General features: G+C 50.0%; 1 protein-coding gene across 2 annotated transcripts in view; it reads left to right on the forward strand.

Moving 5' to 3' along the window:
• Window positions 1-3,638: 3,638 nt before the first annotated feature.
• The window catches only part of NFE2L3 (NFE2 like bZIP transcription factor 3), a 29,052-nt gene continuing 16,702 nt past the window's right edge, over window positions 3,639-15,988 (forward strand). The window contains exon 1 of one of the 2 annotated variants that reach the window (XM_055314719.1): window positions 3,639-4,330. In XM_055314719.1, coding sequence (XP_055170694.1) covers window positions 3,767-4,330 — 564 coding nt within the window. In that variant the 5' untranslated portion in view covers window positions 3,639-3,766. The remainder of the gene's footprint in view (window positions 4,331-15,988) is intronic. The other variant, XM_055314718.1, reaches the window with a different exon arrangement.

Below are 15,988 nucleotides of genomic sequence, written 5' to 3' on the forward strand. Positions count from 1 at the left end.
TGTTACTTCATAGTTATAAATTATTCATTGACTATATAACTAACTGTGCAGCACAACTGTAGTCCCCTTTTGACACAGGGTGTTAGTTATCTAGGCTGTGTAACAAGGTACCCCAAGACTTAGTGTGGCTTGAAAGAACATTTATTACCTTAGAGCCCTTTCTGGGTCAGGTATCCATGTGCCACTTAGTTTTGTCCTGTGGCTTCAGGGTCTTTTACAGATACAATTGATGAACCAGAGAGGGCTACAGTCATCTTAGACCTCAACTGGGGAAAAATCTGCTTCAAAGCTCACTCAAGTGGCTGTGGGAAGCCTCAGATTCTCACTGTCTATTGGGTGAAGATGCTAGTGTCTTGCCACATGAGCTTCTACATAGGGCTAACTCACACCATAGCAGCATCTCTCCAAGAAGGAGAGAATAAGAGATGCAGAGAGGAGGTAAGTGCTATGGTCTGAATTTTTGTGTGCCCCCAAAATTCATGTGTTGAAATCCACCCCCCCAAGATGATGTTATTAAGAGGTAGGACCTTTGGGAAGGGGTTAGGTCGTAAAGGTGGAACTATCATGAATGAGACTAGTGCCCTTAAAAAAACCACTGGGCAAGTTCCCTTGTCCCTTTCCCCATGTAAGAATACAACAAGAAGTTAGCAGTGTGCAACTTGGAAGAGGTTTCTCAGCAAAGCCTGCCCATGCTGGCAACCTTGATCTTGGATTTCCAGCCACCAGAACAATAGATTTCTGCTGTTTATGAGCTCCCAGTCCTCTGGTATTTTGTTAGAGCAGCCAAAAGAGACTAAACCAACAAGCAAGAAGCCACTGAGTCTTTTTGTAACCTGACCTTGAGGATGACATCCTATCACTTTTGCCATGTTCTAGTTGCTAGAAGTAAATCACTAGGTTTGGTCCACACTCACAGGAATGCCATTGAAGGCAGTGATTTGCAGACTAATCCTGGTGAAGGACCCGCTTTTCTTTTTTCCCAATCTATTGTAAGTCATTTCTTAAAAACATACCAAATGCAGAGAAAAGCAAACCCACTGATCATGTGTTGGATGTTGCACAATGTCAAACTGCTATAAAAATTTCTAAACACTCTCAGTTCTATTACTTACCTCATCTGTATCAGAAACAGTTTGTGGACTGGCACTAGTCTTGGACCATCCTTTGAGTAGCACTGATTTAGGGATTTTAGCAAATGCAGGTGACTTTTCAAGGCTTTTACAAGACAATTTGGCTTTTCACTTGGCTATTCTTTTCATTTGGCTATTCTTGGATGGAGGGATTTTAGAAATTTTTAAAAACCTAAGTAGAAGCCATTCCTCCTAATCACAGCACTTTCTGCAAACCTAAAATTGGGACCTCTTGTGATTAAAGTCAAGGGTGTGTGGGACTGATTTTGAGTTTCTTTTTTAAGATTTTACTGCAAGGTCCTTTATGTGCTCTCCTCTTTACTAGTCTGTAAGCTAGAATTAAGGCACTTTTGAACGAAGCAGTCTGACAAATATGATTATCCGAGTGCATTTTTAAAGATGAGGGGTCAACCCCTTTCCCGACTAATGTTACAAAGGAAGTTTGAATGCCCTTACTGATGCTAGTCTATTATTCGGATTCCTCAAAAACACTTCTCAAGTCTAAATGCCTCAATTCAATTGAAAAAAAATCTATTTTGAGCACCAGCTCTGTGTGTAAGATTCTGGAAGATACGACCTTGAACAGCGCACCACCTCTGTTCTGGTTCACAGCACTTCCTTTAGAGTCACATACATTTCAATATTTTGGCATGTGAGTACATTTTTTCTCTTGTTTCTGAGTGTCAGACATCTCCATCTAGTCTCCCTAATGAAATCATAAACCCACTAAGCAAAGTATGCATTTCATATCCTTCAGTCTTCAGCACAGCATCAGGCAATTTAGTAGGTGCTCGGTAAAAATCTAACTTTATAGCAGCATGAACTGAACCCAGAACCTGAATCTCCTGTCCAGGGACTAAGTGCTGTGAACAAGGCTAACCTGGTGAGCATCTCTCTTCTAGCCTCTTTGCCACCTCCTAACCCATCCTTCAGGGCTTAAAGCAGAAGCAACTTTAAGAAGTCTGCTTCTGCCCCCCTTGCTCTCAGTGGGAAAAATGAACTCTAGTGTGAACTTTTTACACTAGGCCCAAAAGAAAGAACCAGGTAGAGAAAGGGGGCTTTAAAAACAAGTTTTCTTGCTTTACTCCCTACACAACTGCTAACCCTCAGTTGGTCATCTTCTTTTCCCTTCCTCCCCCTCCCCCCAGGGAAGGGAGTGAGGGTTAGTAAAAGCTACATTTGCAAGGCCCAATACTGAGTACCATGTGGGCACAAAGGTGATCCAGACAGGTTTTTTGTCCTTGAGAATTTACAATAGGCAAATGAGACCAATCCTCAACTACAATACAAAGTAGAATGTGCCAAGTGTCGCAATGTTGGCATATGGAGGAAGCACTGGAGAACAGATGGGGGAAGAGATTAATTCCAAATGGTGAAAATTTAGAGGATGTATCTCTGGGGTTAAGTCTTGGGGGATGGGTAACATAAATAATGGGTAACACTCAGGGAACACTTCCTATACCAAGAGCTGTGGTTGGTGGTTTAGATGCATCTCATTTGGGGTTCACAACAGGTCTGCAGGGGATGTGCTTTTATTAGTCCCACTTTACAGGGAGGAAACTGAGGCACAGAGTGAGTAGTTTGTCCAAGGTCCAGGCTAGTAAGAGGTGGAGGGGAGGATTTGAACTCCTATAGACCCGGTGCTCTTAACCCTCGCTTAAGGAGCAAAGCAGACCACAAGGGAAGGCCTAGCGGTGTGCAGGGCGCGCTCGGGGGAACAGTGAGGGGGTGTGCAGGGCGTGCTCGGGAACAGTGAGGGGTCGGTGGTGAGGCTGGAGCACAGGGCCTGGAGGGCTGGGTGGGGGTGGGGAGAACAGGGGTTTAGGTGGAAGGCTGTTTCATCCCAACTGTGGGCTTTATTACATGGAGTATTTCACCTTACTTCATCGCATCCCTATTGGGCAGGTACTACTATCCCCATTTGTACAGAGAAGTTAAGTAATTTACGCAAGGTCACCCGCCTAGCTGATTGTGCGGCTGGGATACGGAACCGAGGGTCGGACTCCTGGACTCAGTGTGCCAGCCATTGTTCTCACGTGGGTGGTAGTCCTGTGCATGCTGCCCCGGGCCTCCACTTCCCCTGGCCTCCACATCCTGTGCCTGCCCGCTCGCCTTCACCCCGACCCCCCACTCCCACCCCGCACGGTCACCGACAGCCGCCCAGCCCACCTCGGGCCCCGAACCACCTCTGCTCCCAGAAGGCATTGCGTCCCCCCCTACAGAGCCTCCGGGCCGGAGGGCCCCGCCCCCTGCAGGCCCCGCCCCCTGCGCGAGCCCGGGGCGGCCGTGGGCGTGTCCCCGGCGGGGGCGCCCGCGGCTCAGGGCGGGGCCTGCCGGGGGGCGGGGCCTGGCCGCGGCGCTGGGCGGCGGGGCGGCGGGGCCGCTGACTCTCCTTGCAGGTGGCCGGTCTTCCGCCTCTCCGGACCCGCGGGCCCCGAGGCGGCAGCCGCAGCAGCGCCTTTGTGCCCGGCCCCGAGAGCCCGCGACGGCCGCTGCGCGCCCGGGCCCATTGTTTCGGTTCTCCGTCTCTTCCGGGCAGGTGCCCGCGGCGCGCGGGGCCCGCACGTGCCAAAGCGGCGGCCGGAGCGCAGGGACCCGCGGGCGCCGGCAGGGGCGTCCCGGGCGCGCGGCGGGAGATGAAGTACCTGAAACCTTGGTGGTCGGACGGCGGTGGCCTCCTGCACCTCACCGTCCTGCTGAGCTTGGCGGGGCTCCGCCTGGACCTGGACCTGGACCTTTACCTGCTGCTCCCGCCGCCCACCCTGCTCTGGGATGAGCTGCTGCTGGCTGGCGGCCCGACGAGCTCCACCTACGCGCTCAGCCCCTTCGCGGCCTCGGGAGGGTGGGGGCGCGCGGACCAGCTGCACCCCAAAAGCCGCGAGCCGGAGCCCGAGGGCCGGCTGCTTCGGGAGGTTCGCGCGCTGGGGGTCCCCTTCATCCCCCGCACCCGAGTGGATGCGTGGCTGGTGCACAGCGTTGCGGCGGGGGACGCCGACGGGGCCCACGGGCTGCTCGGCGCCACGGCCAGCGCCGCCTCCGCGGGGGGAGTGGGCGCCGGCGTGGAGGACAGCAGCCAGGCTGCGCCGGGGGATGGGGACCCCCGAGCGGCTGCGAGCAGCCCCGTGGCCGCCGGGGAAGAGGAGAGGGCGCCCGCGGGACCGACGGCCCAGGTGCTGGACGCCGGCGGCCGCGCGAACCAGGTAACAGGAGAGCGGGGACGCGCGCGGGGCTGGGAGCTGGGGAGCTGGGGGACGGCCAGGAGCCCCGGAGGCTTGGGGCGCGCCCGGGGCGGCCACTCCCGCCCGCCCTGCACCCTCAGCCCCTGGGTGGCTCCGGTCTCGGGACCGCTCTGGCCTCTCCTTTTTGTGAATCCCCACGAAAGCTGTTAGTTCGGCCGCTATGGCTTTAAGGTGTCTGACAAAGAAGTGGGTGAAGTCATCCGCTTGGTTCTAGAGGAACCAGAGTTCGGGGCTGCGGAAGGCAGAAGGGATGCTGGTAATTTCCCTGCCTGCGGTCTTCGGTATCTCGGGTACACGGAGATGTCTTTTTCCTGGAGCCCGTGTCCGAACCGGAGGACCCGAAAGAGGCCTCGGCCCCCGGGAGGACAGGTTTCTCCTAGGAACCCCTGCTCCCTGTCCAACGCGATGGCCCCTGTGCACATTTTAACCCGGTTGCAGTTCGTTTTTGTTGCTTACCTGGATTAAGGAGCCGTGGTCAGTGTTCAGCCCCAGGCCACTTGGCAGGCGGTCCCGCTGTGGCCTAACCATCCCCGGCGCCTAACGACCCCTCCTCCCTCCTAGACCATGTGTAACTTTTTTTTTTTTTTTAAGATTTTATTTACTTATTTGAGAGAGAGAGCGAGCGAGCACGAGCGGGGAGGAGGGCAGAGGGAGAGGGACACAAGCAGACTCCCGGCAGAGCGCGCAGCCCCGACCTGATGATCCCAGGACCCCGAGATCACGACCTGAGCCGAAGTCAGTCGCTTAACTGACTGAGCCACCCAGGCGCCCCGTGTGTGACTTCTGAGCATAAAGAAAGCAGATAACCTGATGGTCACCTACTGGCTTAACAAGTGCTCTCTGGTTTATGGTTTCAGATCCTCTGGTTTAACATCCTTTTGAAACAAAGTGCACCAAAATCAACTGATGAAAGTATCTGTATGCTGCTCCTCCTGGCTTTTGGAGTCTCAGGACACTTTTTTTTTTTTAACCAATTTTCACATAACTGCCTTACCCAGAGTTCCTTCAAAAGGGCCTTCTTAAAGATCCCTTGTCCCATACCTTAGTGTCAACAGTCAGTATCGATCAACAGGTGTTCCTTGGATGTTGTTTCTGTGGAGTGCAATCTTATGCAAAATGGGAACTGGGGCTAGACTGGTTTGTTTGCTGCTCTTCAGAATTGCCGTTTGTGTAGGCAGTTGCCAGACGAGCTTCTCCACCCTCTCCCGGAGGGGTCATTGTGCCGAAGTGCTTGTGATTCACTGTTATGCAGATCTGATCCCTTCCTCTTCCTGAGGCCGGAAAAAATGGGGTGCGGGGTTACTGAGAGTCTTGGGTGGGCTTCTGTCCAAAAAAAAGTGGAAGTTTCTTCCCCTTCACTCATCCAATCTTGATCATCACCTGAATCCTCTATCTCCTAAGGAGGTGGCACATGCTGCACTACAGCCTTTCCTGATTCTGTAACGTGTGTGTTTGTGAAACCCAATGCACCTTGCTGCAGCAGATGGCACCCTCCCCTCCCCTGCTGAATGCCACCCACCTGCAAAGCATACCAGGACCTGGAGGGAGGTGAAGCTGTTCGCCTTGGGAGGACTTCCCCTTCTCAGCATTACTTATTCGGCCTGGCAAACCTGCTTTGGGGGAAGCTCTGGGGGCCAGCAACCAGCCACACCTCCACGGAAGGTGGAGCCCAGTTTTCCTGGGGTGGGGGGAGGATAAAGTTCATTTGGGGCCAACCCCCCCTGGCATTGCCTTCCCTAGCTAGCTTGTATGGACCTGCTGGACTGTGGTAGGTGCCCTTGGTTATGTTCATTCTGGCAGTGATCAGCTGTGGAATACCTTACAGTTTTCACAGCCAGTTCACCTTCTTTGGTAATGTCTTTTAAAAACAAAACCAGAAAGCCTAAGGAGCTTCTGCCTCGTTGCAAGTTTGTAGTATTTGGTAATACACTTTATTATTTTATCTTATTTTTACATCAACTTGAGAGGTAGGCAGGTGGGGTAGCCTTCTATCCAGTTTGTACTACAGGAAAATAGAGGCCCAGCGAGGTTAGGGGACTTGGCTAAAGCCGCACCGTGGTGCCAGAAGTACAACCAGAACCCGAGCTTTCTGACACTCATGTTAGCACGTTAATTAAGCACCTGTGCTTACACCCGGGTTTTCTGAACAAGCATGTATCTAGGATGGGGTGATGCCCTCCACTCCTGACCTCAGCACCACTGCCCCCTGATGCTGGATTGACTGTTAAAAAGCAGGTTGTATCGTCTGTAATGGTGAGGTTGCAATCTGAAACCATGACTGGGGGAGAATGGGTTGGGAAAGCAGCCCCGGGTTTTGCAGTCAGCAGACCTGGGATTAGGGCTGTCACTTACCAATGTCAGGTGGGAGAGTGATTCTTACTGTAAGGTTTGTGCAAATTAAATGGGAAAAGCTTGTGTGGAGTGTCAGCCTGGAATGTAATTGCCAATCTTTTTTCTCACGCCGGCATTCTCAACCCACCCTCCTTAACCCGTCCCCCCTCAACTCTTCCCTTTTGTCTTCTTTATGAGTCTGACCTGGTTGTTTGCTTGTTTAAGGGGGTGTGGTGTGTTGCAGCTGAACTGCCTGGCTTTGAATCCCAGCTCCACCACTTGCAGCTCTGTGTGACCTTGGGCCAGTTTCTTCACCTGTTTGCTTCATTTTCCTCACCTCACAATGAGAATGATAAAGGTGCCCACCACAGATGGTTGTGAGAATTCATTTTTTGCAAGACGCTTAGACTCGTGCCTGTCACATTTTAAGCACTTATTAAAAGTTAGCTACTCTTAACTTTGAAAAGAAGGAGTGCTTTGTCCTACAGGACCATCAGAGGTTTGTTGTGTTTCTTTTTTCAATAAATAATTCCGATGGCTTATGTATTTGAGTTGTGGGAGATTCTGGTTGTGTGGTATAATTTTCCATAACTTCTGTACATTTGCAAAAAATGTTCTGGGAGTGGGGGATTTTCCAGGTATCAAAAGAAAGTACTGCTTTGGTTTCACTTCTTAGTGGGGTAATCATTATCTGAAAACAGAATCCGGAATTCCCCAGGGCAGACCTGCTTCCCTTCAAAACCACTCACAACTGATGATGCACGTGTTCTCAAAGTAATGCACGGCTTAAACAGAGACTGGGAACAGTTTTTGCAAATTTGAATATGTGAGCGTATTTGAAGATGGATAACCGCCTTGTAGCCAGCTCCCAGCACCCGTGTTTCAGAGAGCTGTCTCCACTTGGAAGCTAAGTGGCGTGTGGTCATCTTCATAATGGTTTCAAGCCCCAGAATGGGGACCCTTTGCTGGGTGAGGGGTCCAGCAGGACCTGGAGGAGAATTAGACTGGGTTTCTTCAGGTCACAGGAAGAATCTGAGACAATCAGTACTTGCTTTTAAGAGTAAAGGAAGAGAAAGAAGCTCCTTGATAAAGTAAAATTTGTCATTTCAGAAGCGAAGTTAGTCCTGGTGCCTGGGCAGTTGAAGATAGGTGAATTTTCTTTTCTTTTCTTTCTTTTCTTTCTTTTCTTTTTTTTTTTTTTAAGATTTTATTTATTTATTAATGAGAGACACACAGAGAAAGAGGGGCACGGACACAGGCAGAAAGAGAAACCGGCTCCATGCAGGGAGGCCGACCTGGGACTCGATCCCGGGACTCCAGGATCACGACCTGGGCTGAAGGCAGCACTAACCCGCTGAGCCACCCGGGCTGCCCTGATAGGTGAAATTTCAAATGCTTGTTTTTAACTCACAACTGTGATACAGAGGTAGCCTTCGGCCTTCATACATCGTGGTATAACGAAGTGTCAGAGGAGGCTCTTTGCTTACTCAAGGACTTGGTAAAAACTCACCTGTGATCTTATGGGGAAAGATGGCATAGGTCACTGACTTAGTGTCCTAGGGCTGCAATAATAAAATACCCCCAACAGGGTGGCTTAAACAGCAGAAATTATTGTCTCCTAGTTCTAGAGGTGGAAAGTTGGACATCAAGGCTTGGTTCCTTCTGAGGCTGGGAGGCAGAACCTGTTCCAGGCCTCTCCTTACTTCTGGTAGTTTGCTGGCTATCTTTGGCAACCCTTGGTTGGTTGATGGGTTGGTTTTTCTCTTTTCTTTTCCTTTCTCTTCGCTTTCCTTTTTCTCTTTCTCATTTTATTTTGAGAATTTAGTTTTAAGTAATCTCCACACCCAACATGGGGCTTAAGCTCACAACTCCACTGTCCAGAGGCAGCCCTTGGTTTCTGCTGTCACCCCAGTGTCTGCGGTCATCTTCACAAGCATTCTCCCTGTGTGCTGGTCTGTGTCCACATTTCCCCTTTTATAAGGACACCAGTCACACTGAATTAGCACCCCGCCCCCAGTCATCTTTAAAAAAAAAAAAATTTTTTATTCATGAGAAACACAGAGAGAGGCAGAGACACAGGCAGAGGGAGAAGCAGGCTCCCTGAAAGAAGCCTGATGTGGAACTCGATCCCAGATCCCAGGATCATGCCCTGAGCCGAAGGCAGACACTCAACCACTGAGCCACCCAGGTGCCCCCCCCCTCGCCCCCTCCCGTCATCTTAATTACACGTGCAGTGACCCAATTTCCAAATAAAATCACATTCTTAGGTACTGAGGGTTATAACTTCAGCATGGGTTTCGAGGGACACAAGTCAGTCTATCACACAGTCCCCACGTCCCTTTTCCTGGCAGCTCTTGGGTTGTTGAGATGGCTTAGCAAGTAGGCTACAACAGTTTCTGGAAGCAGCTTGTCTATGTGGGATCATTTGCTGCAGGTTTTGGTGTATGCTCATGAGCAAACTTGGGGGTTTTTTGGTTTTGTTTTGGTTTTTTTGCCGACTTCATGTGCAAGTAACCCCAAGGAACTCTGCTTTAAACTTTTTCCCAGTCAATCCTTCACCTCAAAAAAGGGGGTTATAGAAATAACACCTCTGCAGTGTCCCTTGTACCATTTGGCTGCTCTCCGTTTCCCCTGCTTCTCTGCTCAGAAATCAGAGCACAGGGCCTGGGCCCCAACTCCAAGGCAGGCTGGGCCTAGTGGTCAGGTGTGCTTGGCATGCGGATCACTCCAGCTGGGGAAGCTGCAGATCTCAGAAGCCACTGCCTGGTTGTATGATCACTTAACCTCTCACTGCCTTGGTTCCCTTATCTGTAAAGCAGGATGATAAGAGTACCCTAGGGAGTCCTTGTGATGTTTAAATAGATCACACAAGTTCAGGGCTGGTACTCAGTAAGCCCTCAGTAATGTCAGCGACTGCTGTTAATTCAGCTGTGGCTCTGATGCCCCTGCCCCAATTTATTCCACTTCATTCTGTTGCCGGGCACAGCTTTCCAAAGCTCACGTTTGTCTCTTCACTTTCATTTGGGGAGCCTCCACCAGCTCATTACCTACTTACTGGTTCTTTTTTTTTTTTTTTTTTTTTAAAGATTCTCTTTTTTAGTTATTCATGACAGACACACACACAGAGAGAGGCAGAGACACAGGCAGAGGGAGAAGCAGGCTCCATGCAGGGAGCCTGATGTGGGACTCGACCCTGAGACTCCAGGATCAGGCCCTGGGCCCAAGACAGGTGCCAAACCGCTGAGCCACCCAGGGATGGCCCGTACCTACCTGTTCTATATTTTGTCATTCAAGGCTCTGCATTTGGCTAGTGTGACCTAACTCCCCAACTGCCCTAGCTGAGTTCATCTCCCACTAACACTCTACCTGTGGCCTAGTTTCCACCTAAAACTCCCACCCACCTCCCACCCCACCCCCATCCTGCACAGTCCCATGCTTTCCTGTGCTTCTCTGTTACCTTTGCCCAGAATGCATCCTTTCATTCCTTCCAAGTCTTATTGTTAAATTCTCAGACTCATCTCCACTATCGTCATTTCATCTACAGGCATTTCCTGTTCTTGTCTTTGAGCCCTGAGCACACTGTGTAATATTTCATGTATGGGCCTTGGAATGCTCCACTTGTCTTGAGCATAGAAACTGGGTCTTTACTTTCACCTACAAGGAGCACCAGAGACAGGGTCAAGAGCAGAGGCCAGTCCAGCTAGCCTCTCTGCTGAGCACTCCTCATCCATCCCCCGCATCGGCCTTGCAGAACTTCCAGGATACCGTGAGCGTGAATGTGGTGTGGTCATTCAAGGCTAGTCTCAACTAGTAAGTAGGTCAGATCTGAAATCCTGATGGGCCATCTGACCATTTAATGCCGGTTTGAGTGATGGGGGCCATGGAAAGCCGACTTTGAGCTTGGCATTATAATTAATCAGGTGGTGAAACTCAGGATGGCCTAAAGTTACAGAGCAAGTCAGTGTACCTTACCCAGAATAGAACAAGTCACTTCTTAAGCACTGAGTAAACCATACCTCCCACCAGCTGCTAAACTTCAAACTTGTGAAGGCAAACTTTCCCCGTTTGTGGCAGCCTTCGGATCTGAGTAAGTTATTCTCAAACTCTAGTTGAGGATCCGTGTGAATATTCAGGTATGCTTCTGAGCAGCCGAAGCTGGCCCCAGCTCCAGACCCACCCCTGGGTTGGTTCTGGTTGAGCTGCCGATGGTGGTTGGCAGAGTATGGACAGTGGCACAGAAGCGAGACCCGGCCTCTTGAGGTTTCAGAGAACTGGGTTCCCATCGGTGGCAGGGTGCTTCAGAGGATAGAACCAGGATAATAAGTGTACGGATGTAGATGGGCGTGTGTGTGTCTACATCTGTTTCCGAAACTTCTTTCAATTGGCTGATGTGATCGTGGACGCTGGCAGGTCCAAACTCTGGGTAGCTGGAAACTCTGGGTGGATGCTGATGCCGCAGGCTTGAGGCAGAATTTCTTCTTCCTCAGTGAAACCTCAGTTTTGTTCTTAAGTCCTTCAGCTGGTTGCGTGAGGCTTACTCAGACAACCACAATCATCTGTTACTGAAAGTCACTTGGTTGACTGTAGCTGACGTACGGAGTACGTCCCCAGCGACGCCTCGGCTAGCGTTTCATTGCTTAACTGAGTATGGTAGCCTGGCCACTTGGACACGTGGAGCCAACCTTCCCTGCCCCAGCTCCATCTCTTCCTGGGCAACCTCTGTGAGCCTTGGTTTCCAGATGGTGCAAGGAGAACATCAACCTGTTTCTGGGAGAGTTCTGAGGATACTATAACCCCGTGTGCCAAGGGGTGGTACGGGTCCTGGCGTGTTACTAGACGTATAACGGATGATTTGCTCTTATTGCCCCCGAACTGGGGGTCGAATGTCCAGGAAATTGCTGTCCTCTGGAGGACAGGATCAGACTGCTAGGTCATACTGGGACCTGCTTTGGTGGGAAAAGAGGAACCCTCTTTTGTGAGGGGGAAATCGTGCCGGAAATGGTGGAGCAGAGTGGGGATGGTCCATGCTGAGGTCAGACTGAGGAAAGAACGAGACGGGCCACCCAAAATATCTGAAGAGCTGTTATATGAGGGAGGCCTTGGGATTGTTGACGAGGCAAGCCCTGATCATGAAGGCTCATCTAAAAGAAGGACTTTATTTTTATTTTTATTTTATTTTATTTTATTTTTAAATTTTTATTTATTTATGCTAGGCACACAGTGAGAAAGAGAGAGGCAGAGACACAGGCAGAGGGAGAAGCAGGCTCCATGCACTGGGAGCCCGACGTGGGATTCGATCCCAGGTCTCCAGGATCGCGCCCTGGGCCAAAGGCAGGCGCCAAACCACTGCGCCACCCAGGGATCCCTTATTTTTTTTTAAGGTAGACTCCATGCTCAGTGTGGGGCTTGGACTCAAAACCGTGAGATGAAGAGTTGCATGCTGTAAGGAGTGAGTCAGCCAGGTGCCCCTTTCTTTAACCTTTCTTAAGAGCGGAGTTTTGGGGTGCCTGGCTGGAACAGGTGGTTGGGTGTCCAACTCTTGGTTTTGGCTTGAGTTGTGATATCAGGGTCGTGGGATAGAGCCCCGTGTTGGGCTCTGCATTCTGTGGGGTCTGCTTGAGATTCTCTCCCCCTGCCCTTCTGTCCCTCCTGCTCATGCACTAGCACACTCTCTCTCAAATAAAGAAATAAATCTTAAAAAGAAAGAAAAAAGGAACTGAGTGATCCAGTGAGTGCATCAGTTACTAAGTTGCTTGTTAAAATGCAGATTCCGGGGCAGCAATTTTGCACCGCCTTCAGCCCAGGGCGTGATCCTGGAGACTGAGGATCGAGTCCTGCGTCGGGCTCCCTGTGTGGAGCCTGCTTCTCCCTCTGCCTCTGCTTGTGTCTGTGCCTCTCTCTTTCTCTCTCTCTCTCTCTCTCTCTCTCTGAATGAATGAACAAATCAATCAGTCTTTTATTTTTTTATTTTTTATTTTTTTTGAATTTTTATTTATTTATGATACCCACACACACACACACACAGAGAGAGAGAGAGAGAGAGAGAGAGAGAGAGAGGCAGAGGCACAGGCAGAGGGAGAAGCAGGCTCCATGCACTGGGAGCCCGACATGGGACTCGATCCCGGGTCTCCAGGATCGCGCCCTGGGCCAAAGGGAGGCGCCAAACCACTGAGCCACCCAGGGATCCCCTACCAGGTGTTTTCAAGTCAAAGCCACATTTCTCTACTTCCTCGCTGGAGGATGGGGAACTAGCTTGCCAAAAAACTAATAATGAATGTAGAACTACAGTTGATCCTTGAACAATGAGGTTAGGGGTGCTGACTCTACACAAACGTGAAAATCCATGTAGAACTTTTTTTTTTCTTTAGATTTTATTTTTTTTCTTTAGATTTTATTTATTTGAACGCACAAGCAGGGGGAGTGGCAGGGAGAGGGAGAAGTAGACTCTCTGCTGAACAGGGATCCCAATGAGGGGTTCCGTCCCAGGACCCTGGGACCATGACCTGAGCTGAAGGCAGCCACTTAACCGACTGAGCCACCCAGAGGCCCCTCCAAGTAGAACTTTTGACTCCCCTAAAACGTTACTATTAATAGCCTACTGATAACATGAAGAATTGGTGACATATATTCCGTATGCTATGTGCATTACATTCTGTTTCCTTACAGTAAAGGAAGCTAGAGAAAATGTTACTGAGAAAATACACTTACAGTACTGTAAAAAATGCACATATCAGGAGACTTGACGCAGTTCACATCTGTGTTCAAAGGTCAGCTATAGCTTGCACATAAATGCAGTTTAAAGCTCTTGCTTAAGTTCTAAAGCAGGCAAGGTAGAAATATAAGAACAGGGGAGAAATTTTTAGGCAGGTAAAAATGTTCTGTGTCAAGTGGAGATGTGAGTTACATAGGCACCTCCGTTTATCAAAATTGTACAGCTAAGGTTTATGCATTCCTGTCTGTGTAAATCCTGCCTAGAAACTGGTGGAATAGTTCTGCAGGGAGAGGTGGAGGTATTGATATAAGCATGTCAGGATGCTGATAGTTGCTGAAACTGGGTGATGGGTGTGCATGGAGGGTTTCCTAAAGTCTGTTTTCTGCTTATTTTATGTGTTTGAAATTTTCAAGAGTAAAGAAAATCGAAAAACATCATGCATTTTGAGGCTCACTTGGCCTGTCTTGCCTGCCGGGGTAATTCCAGCATAAAATAAATGAATCATAAATGAATTTCTACTGCCTGCCTCTCCACTCCCCGGAACCTCAGCCTGCCTGGAGGGGCCACCTGCATGAGAAACAGCACTTTTTTACAATCGGAGTCTGAGTTGGCACTCGTGCCCTTGTGTCCTAGGTATTGAGGCCCCTATTTAGAAGCACTGCCCACTTCTAGTGGGCTGTCACATCAAATGACTTTGTTTTAGCCATGTGGAGCACTCCTGCCAATTGTTGAGCTGCCTCCCTGCCTCCTCCAGGGCCTTCAGAAATAGCTTGTATTGTACATTATTATGGAAAATTCTCAAGCATATATTACAGGTGGAGAGAATGGGGACTAGGGTGATGGGACCTCCTAGCCCTGTTGTTTATTTAGCTTTAACATTACAGTTCATGGCCAGTCTGTAACAGCCTCCTCCCTACCTCCTTATTTTAAAACAAATCCCAGATATCATTTCTTGGAATTCTTGTGCCAGTTCTTCGCAGGGACTTAGCAAAGAGAAGAGAAAAGCCCAGCTTTGTCCTTGTCTTACTCTTCCCACTGGCTTCCCTGACTCAGAAAACCTACTGTAAATATTTATATATATATATCCCTAAAATGTAAGGACTCTTCTAAATATAACCAGAGTATAACCATTAACACACCTAAAGAAAAAAAATCAACTATAATTCTTTAACATCACCAAATTTCCAGTCAGTACTCAAGGTCCCCCAAACAGTCCGGGAGTAGTTATTTCCGCTGTTGGTTTGTTGGCCTCCTGACCAGGCCAGGCCCACACCTGGCACAGCAGCCGGCCGTGTCCGCAAGGGACGGTGAGGTTCAGACAGACAGGACTTCTTGATGCTGATGGAGTCAGCCCTGCCCGGCAGCCCTTCCCCTGCTCTTCTGTTCTGCGTGAAGCCGGTAGGTGCAGCGCGCCATTGGTGTTGAGGCCGTTGGGCTTCTGGCAGGAGGCCGGGTGTGCCCTAGGTGGCTCCCATGAAGGCACATCATGAATGACTTCTTACGGAGCAGATGGGCATGGTGGGGCACCCAGAGGCCGCCAGAGGAAGGGCTGAAAGTGTTACAGGTGAGGGTGAGGACGGTGAGGCCCTCAGGGGGAGAAATGGCCTGGCCTCCTCCTTGTTCAGCCTCCACTGTCCTGCTTTGCTTCCCACCCCTGAGCCCTGCTGGAAGCCACCTGTTCCGAGCCCCAGGTTTGCGGGCAGGACAGCTTCTGCAGGCACATGGAGATCTGGAGGGACAGACAAGGTGGCTAAGAGCCAGCTCTGCCAGGCGAATGCCTGCGGCCGAATCCTGGTTCTGTCACTTAAAAGCTATGGGACTTAGGGCAAGTTGCTTAATGTCTCTGTGCCTCCGCTTCATCCTCTGGCACCGGAGGTAACAGCAGTACCTATCTCACAGGGTTGCTGAGCAACTTAAATGAGATCATGGATGTGGTGCCTGGCCCACAGCGAGTGCTCAATAAATGTGAGCTATAATTATTATAAACTGCTATTAAAAACCACCCAGGCCAAATAGGACACAGCCTCTTTATCTGGCTCCTGGTTTCTCTCTAGACCTAGTGACTCCAGCTTGCCTCCAGCCTAGAGACGGGCCTCAGAATTCTTTGGCCTTCACCCCTCTCCCTCTGATGTCATCCTTCTTGTAGGCACCACATTGTTCTTTGTCTTTGAAGGTTCATCCAACCCTAAAGGTCAAAGCAGGTCACAGTCATTCCTCCCCCAGAAGCATAATTGAAAGGCCCAGTTAAGCCAGCTGGGACTGTTCACAAAGACTTTTTTCAGGGTTAAGCTCTCCATCCCAGTATTCAGGTCCCCAATACATTATAAGGAGTTCGGGCTTGGAAATCATGTTGCCAGTTATCAGGAACTTCAGAGATTTAGCAAAAAGAGAAGAGCCCCATGTCGCTCCCCTCTCCCCCTTCCCACTACCTCCACTGATTCAGAAAACTTGCATGCAAGGTTCTGCTCCTTAACCTTGGTGGCAGACGTAAATAACAGCTGGAGGACAGGTGTCTAAGTTTCTAGCCCATCAGGAAAGAAAAGATCCCAATAATTGTAATTTTATATAGAACAGGA

Source organism: Nyctereutes procyonoides, unplaced genomic scaffold (assembly GCF_905146905.1).
Source record: "Nyctereutes procyonoides isolate TBG_1078 unplaced genomic scaffold, NYPRO_anot_genome, whole genome shotgun sequence".
NCBI classification, from domain to species: domain Eukaryota; kingdom Metazoa; phylum Chordata; class Mammalia; order Carnivora; family Canidae; genus Nyctereutes; species Nyctereutes procyonoides.